This window comes from Anguilla anguilla, chromosome 10, assembly GCF_013347855.1.
Source record: "Anguilla anguilla isolate fAngAng1 chromosome 10, fAngAng1.pri, whole genome shotgun sequence".
NCBI lineage: Eukaryota > Metazoa > Chordata > Actinopteri > Anguilliformes > Anguillidae > Anguilla > Anguilla anguilla.
The window spans coordinates 40,198,957-40,210,887 of NC_049210.1; the positions used below are offsets into that span (position 1 = coordinate 40,198,957).

Sequence of the window (11,931 nt, forward strand, 5' to 3'; positions counted from 1 at the left end):
CTTGGGTTCAAATCGAGCTCAGAATGTGGTAACCAAAATTATGCTGGACTGCAAAAGGTGTCAGAGGTCATGCGCAGGATTGATTTCGAGGAGTAAATAAGGACCACATGTTGAAGTAATATTATTGAAACAAACTAAACAAACTCACTTCACCTCCCTCCTATAACCTGTCGTGGATATAGTGTTCTAACTCAATAAATAAAACAATGGTGTAAATATCAATGTCATGATTAACTGATTCAATATCTGCCTGAAGAGACTTTCCTTTGACCATGGCAAAGTTCAAATATATATTACTGTGGTAGATCTTATATATAACTGATTAAAAGCTGTTTGGAATTGGTATCACAGGTATCAGGTTGTTTACTTAACATTTGGAGATATAAATTAGACAGACTTTTTTTGTATTCTGAGTCTAAGAAGTGGATCTGGGGTTTCTTACGGATGGTTTCCGTCTGATAATCAATTATTGGCTCACTGAGAACTGCTACCAAAATAATATGGAAAGAAGTAAAGAAAATTTTTTTAAATGTAATTAAAAAAAACAATAAACTGGTACTTAATTTAATTCTGAAGACTGTAACTAATCACAGATGCTGTTAGTCAGTGAGACTTCAATATAAGAGAAAATAAATGCATGCAGCTGAGTCATGTGAGCAACAGTTGCATACCAGTGGCATGTGCAACAGTGTACGAAAGTACTAAATGTGCCACCCTTAAACTGCAGTACAAACACACACGATACAAAATGTAATTGTTGTCCTTTCTGTAGTTCATATTTAATTCCCCCACTTCCCACAGGCATACTATTACATCCCAAATGACTGTTAAAGATAATTGTGAAGATTGGAGAGTTAACTCCTCCATTACCATATTCTTGCAATCCTTTTTTGGTGTTAAATTTAAATGCTTTGTGGGAGACGGTTTTCAAATTCAGAGAAATGGTAATGTAAGGAGTTCAGCCAGGCAGATACCAGCATTTATTGCTCAATAAAGTAAATGCATAAAACATTCTGCTGTGATTTGAAAACAAAGACCTTGATTCAGCATGAACAGATATTTACAATTACTCTCTAAACATGACATCACACTCATTTTTATGCCCAATACTGTTAATACTACTTTGCTAAATTAAAGCGGCAAATTCCATCCTGTCAATTAAAAAGCAAACAAGAGCAAAAAGTCTTTATACTGCTATGCTCTGGGCACAATGTGAAATTTAGGAAAATTGTTCTTTTATTCCTTTTTTTTGTTCTTTCATTCTGAATGTAAAACAAATAGAATGTGTATTTTATAATAAAATGCACTGCACACCGATTGAAAATAAAATATTGTTTTAACAGTCATCAAATTGATTTGAAATGAAAGCATTCAACTGAAAAAAGAAATTTGATCTATACTGATTATTACATCAGTAAAGATCAACAGTCATGAAAACCACACCCCTGGTCATGAATAATAGTCAACGCCCCTTCATAAAAGAGATTCTGCAGCCAGAGAGCTGGTAACCCTATAGGGCACTTCTCCGTTGTGCTTATAAACAAATGCCACAAAAGTAAGCAATTTTGAAACCGGAAACAATTTAGAGATATTTTAAATTTCCCATTCTCAACATTACGAGTTCATGTTTTCCGCTGGACATTCCCTGTATAATCAAACATAAGTATCACAATAACATGGATTTGCGTGCAATTTGGGATCATATTTTGAAGTGGCATCTCGCTCTGAAGTTTCATGGCATGGCATTAAATGAACTCTGAGTCTCTGTGAATTAGTGTGGAAAAGGCAAGGGTGCAGGGGCGTATTTATAATCTATGAAACAAATGCGTGCTTGAAGCAATGGTAAAGCCCCAGTGGCATTCCACCTTGACGAATGAAACCTTCATAAGTCCATCCTTAGTGCTGAGCATCACAACTATTGCCTTACCTTATAACCATAGAAAGTAGAGAAGAACCATGCGTTTGGAGATTAAATCAGACCCTCAGAAATTTGACACTGCTTTCCTGAGATCTAGATCTAGGAAGCTCATTTCTGCAGATAACGAACATTTTTTTTTTAAATGAGGTTTTTGATATAGAATGCTGATGGAATGAGCTCACTCCAAAGCATAGTGGCCGGTAGGGTCTGGCATTACTCTCTTAAGAGTGACACAGAACAGGGCAAAACCAACACAGACCGGTAGCACTGCCTCTTTAGACAGGTATTCATGCACGGTCAATGGAACCCATTCAGTGTAGAACACAAGCAGAGGATCTGCCTCTGATGCAAAGGTTTCCTGGTCAGAATTAGGCAGCCTCGGGAAAAGGAGAATCAAGAAGTATTTCGTAAAAACAAGTGGTAGGAAACTTTAGTCAAGAAATGTTTCTTTTTGTGCGTGTGTGTTTTCTAGAGTATATCAGGTTGGCTTTCTTCCATCAGCAGCTTTTATAAGAGACCTGTAGAACTAGGGAATTATATCTATTCAAGATAGCCGTAATCCAGGAGTCAAACAGACTGTGATTCCTCACTACCGAGCAATCACGTTTCCTGCCATTAAAAACAGCGCAACCACTACAACTGTTTAAATAATGGATGTAGTGCTCCATCCCGTTAGTTAAAGACAGCTTATTGTGCACATAGCCTGTCCCACTGCACGCTATGCTTCCACAGGCATCTGCCGCAGCCCCCCGCCCCCACAACACCCCCCTGTACTGCCAATTAGGGCTGGGGGAAGGGGGTGCGGGGGGTACCTATGGCACGCACTCTGAATCCGCCCAATCTCCACAACTGGTCCTCCTGCTTTCTGTAGTTTCAATGGATGTTCCTGCTAAATTAGACTTGAATTAACTGGAAATCCTTACTCTCCATTCCCAGGTGCTCCATTGCACTGGAGTCTGTTGGAACAAAAACATCTGATATTGCAGTTTGTGATAGGAAAACCCATCACCTGAATATTTTAACTTCCAAATCTGAAAATGGACAACAGGGACCTAGTCTTTCTTTTGTAACCACCAGTTCCAAACAAAAGAAACGGTTTAAAATTCCAGCTTCATGCACCATTTCCATAAATCCCAGAATAATTGGATCATAGCTCCAGTGGTTAATTCGTTGCACGAATGTACACAGCAGACCATGACACACTTCCTCTTACAGAAGACAGTTCCAGCCCCAATATTTTCCCCTTCCTTCAAAATGTCAGAAGATATTAAAGTGATTTTACTGGGGCCACATGTGTTTTATATCCCTTAAATCCCATTGTTAAAAATTGTGAATAAAAAAAAACAATATTGAAGGTTTAAGAGGAATTTCCACCACTGTTCAAACCGCGGTATACAGGACTGAAAGGGCTTGTTCTGTCATTGTTCTGGATGCACAGGACTGCAGTGCAGGAAATGGGGGCAGTTACCTGCATGTTTGGTGCCCTCGTATCACCTTACAGTAATCACGAAAAAAACAGCAACAATGAAACCACCAAGAGACCGGGGATTGTGAGCAAGTAAACGAGAGCACAAATTTAGATTTGTGGTGTCAAATGATGCGTGACATGGCTTTGTTAGCGAGTCACGAATGCCATTTCTTTTAGCTGATCTGGCGGATTTTGCCTTTCGGAGTTGAATGTTTGAGGGAGTGACCTGTTTCAAATGTGAAGTGAAAAATGGTGACTGTATGTATTTGTTTGCCCTGTTCTTGGAATTTTAGAATTCTGCTCCGTGTGTTGCGTTCCAAACCCAGGAGGAACGAGAAGCGAGAATGGAATATTGCCAATTAGGCCTTACCTCAGAGCAGGAACGTAAACATGGCATTCCAATCCACCTTCGAAATTCTTCCAACTACTGTCAGGTAAGTACTACAGTGACCCCTAGTGGTAAGGAAATATATGGTCAGCCAGTAATGTTTATAACAGTGTAACTGTAAGGTATGAGTGAACACAGCATGCCAAACTGAATTAACATTATAATGTTAATGTTGTGATACATTTGCCTTCATAGTTCACTGCAATAAATCATCAAGATATCAATGCATTTTCTTACATAAATATGAATGTTGATTGAAGCAAGACTATGAGCACAGATGTTGAGTGTTGGGTGAAAGACCCTCTTCAGGTCAGTTCAGTCACCAGCAGTAAGAAAACAACCGTTGCCTAGAAAGCCGTGGAGGATTGGAAAGAGTTGGCTGCTCCTCTGTGGGGCCAGCTGGGGTATGTGTGGAACCAGAGAGCTCTACTGCCCCTCCGGACGGCTTAAAAACAATGGTTCTTCAGAGTCCCTAAGCCTCAACATCCACGGGCAGGCAAATCTTTGGCTACCTGATTTAGTTCCTACATTTTGGGGGCACGTGAGTTCACATTGTGGCACTAAGTCAATTGGAAGTCCTCAGTGAAAGTATGCACTTTGAATTTTTTAAAATCTTTTGCATAAAGAGGCTTAGTAAGAGCTGAAGCAACAATAAAACAATAATTAGATCAATGTTTATTCCTGAACCAAGAATACCTAATTTTGTGTTTATCCACATGCCAGTGAGACTGTTGGAGTTAGTACTCATTGTTTAGATATTCAGTAGTGTGTTTTCCCCCAAAAGAAGAAAGAGGTTTTACAGTTCAAGAAGCTCAAGGGTTTGGCTGGTCTAAGAACAACTATAAGGTCGGGGGGCTATCACGTCACAACACACATGGTAGCAGACACTGAAACACCTCTCTTAGACTTGCTATTCTCTGGTGAAGGAAAACAATTCAACAATATGTCAAACTGGGGCACAGGTTACAATTGCATCACTCACAGCCATTCATTGGTGAATCACTGGGTCATCATTCATGAAAAAGTTCATACGGTATTACACTGATGTGCTTATCATGGGGAATAGCCATATTGCAAAGTAGCAATAACATCAGAAAAAATAAATAAAAGCATGTTGTGGAAAGCTGTCATGGTGTATTTTCCCCACTGTCTTTCATATTTCCATAATTTGTTTGATACCAGTGTTTATCCATGGAAGGATATTAAATCTGATGTGACAGTATGGTTGCCCAGTATTTTAAGAGGGGCTATTACCAGTTACTCTAGTCACCACACAACACGCATATTCCATCAGAGGTTATAAAATATATATATAGGGTTGCTTCAATAACATTACTTCTATATGAAATAAATCAAAATGTCTGTCCTGTGTTCTCTTCAAAAGAAAACTTATAATAGAACTTGAGGTTGCATTAATTTCCCCGGCCATTAGAACAAAATCAATTCACTTTAATTTTCTGCAATTATTTAAAAGTGATATATGCAAGAGATGGCACCAGCACTCTACAGTATACATTCACATGCACAAAATAATCCAGTCACAAATAAATCACAAACGGGAAAGGTTTTGACATCATTTTAACATTTCTTGAATGGACCTTTTTGTGTTAAATAGAAGATGTATTTTTTTTGTCTGAATTCCAGAGGCTTGCATGAAAGGATTTTTTTCTTCTATAAATTGCATGCGCTTCATGCAGTGCTGGGAGCAGAGAGGGTGTGCGTGCTTGGATGAGAGCCATTTGACAGCTCAGCTGGATATCAGTGCATACTCTGACCTCCACCACCCTGACAGTGTGTCACTTCTAAATCATTCCCTCAGTAGAATGTTTACTCAACCTGTCTCTGAAGCATTTGACCAGCCACCATTCTGTACAGCCAATAAGAAGACGTGATTGGTTATTTTTCTGACAGTTTCGGGGCCAGAGCACAGTTGTTCCAATAAAGAGTGTCATATGAGTGGAATTTAAACTGTTTTAGACTCAATTAATACCGCTGTCAAAACTAATTCTAAGATTGGATGCTAAGCTTAGAAGCAAAGGTCAACCTCTGAGTGTTTGCAAACACTCTCAAGTGTTTCATACACTCCCTTTGTTTCAATACCTGATATAATGTTTGGTATTTGCAAATAAAACGAGCTGCGTAGTTCTGTCTCTTCACCAATTATTTTGTGACGTGCAGTACAGCTTCACTCAGCTTCTAGTCTTAGAGGACAAAAATGGCGTTAAATTGGTCATGGGTCAATAATACTGCTCTGTAAACAACGCAATGCTACGGAAACCAAGAGTACAACCTCTTCAGGTTTAACTTTACAAGATTTGGCAAGTCACCACATATTGGTTGTGGGAATCACCTCTCCTGTGAACTGCCAGGATTCTCAGGGGCTGGTGCAGGAAGTATACTTATATACGTATACTTGTTAAATATGGCTACACAAACATTCACAGGCTTTGTTAGCATGTCATCCTTCACGGCTCCCAGCTCACCTCTGTATCAAGCTCTCCACCTTCCCATGTTTTTTCACAAACCTATTGTGAACCCAAAAAGTTGGGGGAAAAAATGAGAAGAGTGATATTGTCCTCAGGAAACATCACACTGAAATACAGCTGGAAAAAGTCCTGACTGATGAGAAACAGCTAATGTTGCAGGGCTCTCCTTTCTTAGCGGAACTGTAAAATAGCAGAAAGAGTCCACCGTTCATCCATTTCCATCTCTTTTTTTAGGCATGTTAAGTTCTTTTTTGCCCTCTGTTTTTATTCCCAGTTTCATGCTGGTTTGATGTGCCTTTAATTTTGGCGGGGGGGGGGGGGGGGGTCCTGCTCATTTTATGAGATGGCTGAATGACTCTCTTCTCACCATCTTGCTGTGTTTATATATTTAATCATTTCATGACCAGATTTTTTTCAATTATTCACAGTACAAGTAATTTTAATCCAATATACATTTTTTTTCTGATTGATTAATCTACAGAACCTGCATTACTTGCATGTACTTATTGACCACTAAATTGCCATTAAGATGCTCCATGATATCATCACTCTCTCTGCCAGGCCACTCGACATCCATGATGACAATAAACCATCTCTCTGCTGGTCAGATTGCGTAGCATGTGGTTGTGCCTGAGAGCGGGGCGTCAAATTTTCCTCCGGACAACACGTAGCTTCATGAAACATTCATGGTGGCCATTTCCCTGCCCTGACGTCTTGTCAGATTTGCTCATTTCCCCTTCACGCACACAACATCCATCAGGAGCCACGATGACCTCAGACACGTCATGCGAGCATTCAGCTGGGACACACCATGAAGTCATTTACCAACATGAAAGCAAAATGTCAGTCAGTGAAGAAGATTTTGATGTGACTTCATTTATTTAGTTGAATAAATAATAGTGTAAAGTTTTTTTGAAACTAGTACAACTTGGTTCATGCTATAGTATTATATTTTATTGGCTCCAAAAATCCCATGGGAGAACTATTTATCGATCATAATCCAATGATTTTTTGACATTTTGGAGTACTATGTTAGCACTTATGAAGATTGACTAGCACTTTTTTTCAATATTTTAAATTCATTTACTGGGAAGCAGCTACACCTTGCTTGCATTTTGAACTAAGACTGCATCAAAATCACACTCAAAGCCCTTCATTCTCTGGTCTCTGTAGCTATTACCTTGTGCTTGTTGCGCTTGTGTAAAATAAGTCCCATTAAAAATGTATGCTTGCATTAGAAGGATTTGCCTCCTGACATGCAACTAATTTCACCCACACCTCACAGCCTTGTTCAGTAGTATATGGGCTAGGCATGGCGAGGGGGGTGGGGATGGGGGCTTGGTGAGGGTTGGGCAGCAAGGGGGGACGTTTGAACATAATATCAGCAATACTGCAAGATAGGCTATGGAATAATGATATTCAGCTGCCTTGTGACTTTTTAAATACCTATAAAACACTGTGAAATAAATAATGTGTATAGGTTCAGAGTAATAATATTAAAACTTTTGGTTCTACGTTGACAAGCTCTTTAGAGAAACTGAATACTTATACAATGCTGACTATTTGTCAGATCAAACCCATCATTTAATCAAAATGTACCTGAAGCAAAGAGAGCTGAAAACTCAGTTTAGCTGGTAGGATGTCCCATTGTGCAACAGTGACCTCTACTGGTCAGTCATATGCCCACAGTCTACCTCCACATAAAGTGTCTGCATGAGTTCAGCTTTTGGACAGTGGAGTTTTATGGCATGCTATCTGTGCTTTCCTGAACTGACGGGAGGTTGCAGCAATAAGAATTAAGATAGGGAATGATATTGCTAGTTTCTGTAGCTTTGTAGTACACATTACAATATACGCAAAGGGAGTAGCATTAATAGGTTAGCCATTTGCTGTATTATATTGTATGATGGCGTGGGTGGGTTATAACTTCGGGAAGGTGTGAACGATGACCAGATAGCGGTGCAGAGTGCATGGCTTGGGCACAGAGCTCCCCCGCGAGCAGAAGGAAGGATATCACCGCAACCAAGCAACAATGGTTCACACGTCCCCCGATAGCAGGACTCACAAATAGACTTCATGACGTTTTCTCTTGTGCTCTGGAGCACTTCCTGTTCTCTCAAGGACCGTGCACAGTCCCTCTCTCCTCCTGAGAGCAGGCAACGGCCTTGTAGAAAATAATAAGAATGCCCTTCCCACTCTCTCTGTCTGTCTGGATCACCACACGCAGTCCTCCGTGTAATGCAGTGGATTTAACATCTAACTATGGCCAGCGCTTCAAACGTCAGCAGTGAAGTCCTGCTGTAACTTTTCATTGCTATCTCGATTTATAAAGCTATGATCTACTTATTTTTAAACACACACACACGCACGCACAAATTATAATTATAGCAAAAATAGTAGTAAGTAAGTAGTAGTAAGTAGTAAGAATATTGATAAGTTTGTGTGAGACAAAGGGGAAACTCAATGTTCACAAAATTCTGAAAGAATCTATGGGGGACAGAAGCAAGAAAGTTCTCATACAGTACTTAAGCAACGGGGCTGATCAATCGAATTCTATGTTTATTTATTTATTTATTGTTTTTGCACTCCAGATCAGTGGGTGGCGGCAATGCACACTTTGCGGCTTTTAAAACGGCTTTTAAAAAATCCAAAGAAGAAGAAAGAAGTAGTTTGGGGTGGGCGGAGTGAAGCAGACATTGTATTTCGAGTTGTAGTTCTGATGGGGGAGATTTAAATATTTTCCTTGCTTTTTAATACAGTGCCTTTCAAAACTTTTCGACAGCTATACATTTAGTGTGCATATATGACGAAGAGGAGAGCGGAAGACGCCTTGTTCTGCGACGCTCCCTTGAAAAGATGTGCTCGTTCGCTGTACAGGATTGATGCGCAGTCGCCAGGCATGGCTGTAGCCTTTGGAGCTAACGTGAACCCAGCGTCGCTGCCCAGTTTGGCAGAGAGCTGCAGGAAGAGAGCGTTTTGTTCCGATGAACAGGAATTAACTGAAGTTGCGAGACCGCGAAAGAAGTCGACCACGGACCGTGATAACCGAACTGCAGAGACGCACGTGTCAGGGAAATACAACATTGTTAGCTTAAAGCATTCTGGAAGTTTCTTTGAAGAAGAGAACAAGCAATCAGAGATTTCTGTTTTAAATTCACCTGGTAGTTTTTCAAAGAAAAGAATGAGAGACGATAGCGTCGGATCTGAAAATGTATTACAACAGCCCGATAAGGTAAGTTAGTCATAGCAATAACCCCAATTTACTGCAAGTTGTATTCGCAGAGCCGTGTGAGAATATTGTTTAGCCTGAACACAAGGCGTCGCCAGTTGCACATAATTTGTCGGATTCGTTTGTTGAGAAATTGTTGCATTTCAGCAATTTCCCTTTGAAAAGGAAATTAATAAAAAATATTAAAAAATAATTATAGCATGTTATTTCACTTGTGAATGAGCAGTGCCCTACGGATAGTGTCAGATTTTGTTATTTGTTAATTTGGTGTTAATAGACAGATTGTGGAGGGAATATACCTTTGCCTGTAGGTGGCGCTTCTCTGATGAAAGGTTGTCTGCAAAACCCACATGAATCTGGTAAATGAATACCACAAAAACTAAACGTCTGCCTTAGCCAAGCATTATTTCTAATTTTTCTGGTTAGTTATAAGTAGCCTTGCCTTTTACTTAGCAGTACTCCAAGCCTTTTATATTAAATATTTTGTAAACCCTGTTGCCATAAATCTGAGGATAGCTGCTGAAGAGTGTTTCTGATGTGTTGGACGGGTGTTTGAGGTTTTTTCTTCATTATGGTGAGAATTCTTCAGGCATGTAGAGATCTTCCTTGTCCTACCAGGCCATTGGCTATTACTGAGCTTACCCGTGCTCTTTCTTCTTAATGATTTTCCGAACAGAAGATTTTCATAAGCCTCAGATTTGACCTGTGTCTCTCACTGTTTTTTTCCTTATTTGCCAGCCTCATAATGGCGTTCTTGCCTTTCATTGGCACAACTTTGTCCTCATGTTGTCAACTGCCAATTTACAGACTCCATAGGCAATCAGAAGCCTAGAAACAAAACCAGATTCTGAAAGCTGTCTCATGTCTTCACTAAGAAAGCAATTGAACGCACCTGACTAATCAGAATCACCTTTGAAGCCATTTGTCCCAAACATTGTGGTGCCCTGAAATGGGGGGGGACTATGTGTAAAAAGTGCTGTGATTTCTCTGTGCTGAAGCCAAAATGTATTTAAAAAATATTCTTAAATAAAAAACTGAGACTATGCACTTTAACGGCATGTGAATTGTTTCATTACAAGTGTAAAATTATGGAGTACCGAGCCAAATCAAGAAATAATGTCTTTGGCCCAAAAATGATTTATCTCACTGTATATCAGGACAAGCCTAGAGAAAATGTTGTGCACATTGGAATGAAATCAAGTAACAGAAGTAAAGCTAGCAGCCTGATATCACTTCATTTTGATTACATGACAGCTCAAATTTGGGGGTTCTTTTCCTTTGCCGTCATCTCAAATTTACCACAAGTAATTCTGCAACACTGATAATGTATTTTCTTAAATGTACTTTCAGGGGACGCTGACGGATGATGACCATTGCACTTTTAATTCATTCCAGTACTGGAGGGTTCCTCTGCCCGAGGTAGACCTCTCTCTTCTGCAGACTAACGGTGACGCGGAAGAACTCTCTCAACAGCCTGTCAAAGACTCGTCGGTGTTGTCAGAAACCGACGCCATGGAGACGTGAAGTCGAATTTCTGGTTGTAGCCAATAAAAGATTTTGTAAATGCAGATGCTTTTATGTATTAGTTTTCTTTTTTTAAAAGAAATAATCCAGAATTGCCGCTTTGGTATTTATGGTACCGTCACGCCTTACTTAAATAGATAGTTGAAGTATGGGCGTTCAGTGGTAGCCAGTGTATTTTCCCGTATTATGTAGTGACGTCTATTTTACATTCCATTGTTGCCGAGCTTTTTTTCCACTTGATTTCAGTGTTGGTTCATTCCTGCAGCATTACATTTATTTTACTGTTTTGTGTAGGAAACATGTTACATGCAGTATAATTTGCAGTTACTCTTACATAATGAGTGTACAATGTGCTTTTGAGGAATCTCAATAAATACGCCATATCAATCTCACATGCGTGCTTTTCATTGGGGACGACAACAGCTTGCACTTTGCACCTGTTTATACGCTGTAATATAATACAGCGCAGTGATATCTGACCAGGGAACTGAACGTAATATGGACCCCATATCGAACTGCAGCTCAGGTAAAAAAAATAAACAAATAAAAGTAAGAACATGTTACGATGCTATTATGTTCAATTGTAAGAACGGATATCCTATAAAGTCTTTTCATCTATGCTTTGAGCTGGAATTAAGGTTATAGACACCAGTGCTTCCTCTGCCATAATATTTGTAGGTCGAAACGTTATCGTGTGTTTCTGAGGGGGAAAAAACCCCATGACAATTATTTCAATGCGGAACGCTTATATTTTGGTCCGAGGAAATATTATTTGTTATCGTATCTTAGCCCCAGAACGCATGTGGCTGTGGGCTGGCTGAAGTTTCCAAGCGCTGCTGCTGTGCTAAACCACGCCCCCTCAAGTAGACCGCTCAATGAGTGAGTAGATGACGTCTGCAGCAGTTGTCCAATGATCAG

General features: G+C 39.8%; 1 protein-coding gene across 1 annotated transcript; it reads left to right on the forward strand.

The window, feature by feature from the left end:
• Positions 1–8,910: 8,910 nt before the first annotated feature.
• Positions 8,911–11,405, forward strand: wu:fa19b12 (uncharacterized protein LOC560551 homolog). Its single transcript, XM_035379315.1, has 2 exons — positions 8,911–9,492; positions 10,840–11,405. The coding sequence occupies exons 1-2, from the start codon at positions 9,064–9,066 to the stop codon at positions 11,011–11,013; spliced, it is 603 nt and encodes a 200-aa protein (XP_035235206.1). The 5' UTR covers positions 8,911–9,063; the 3' UTR covers positions 11,014–11,405.
• Positions 11,406–11,931: the final 526 nt, after the last annotated feature.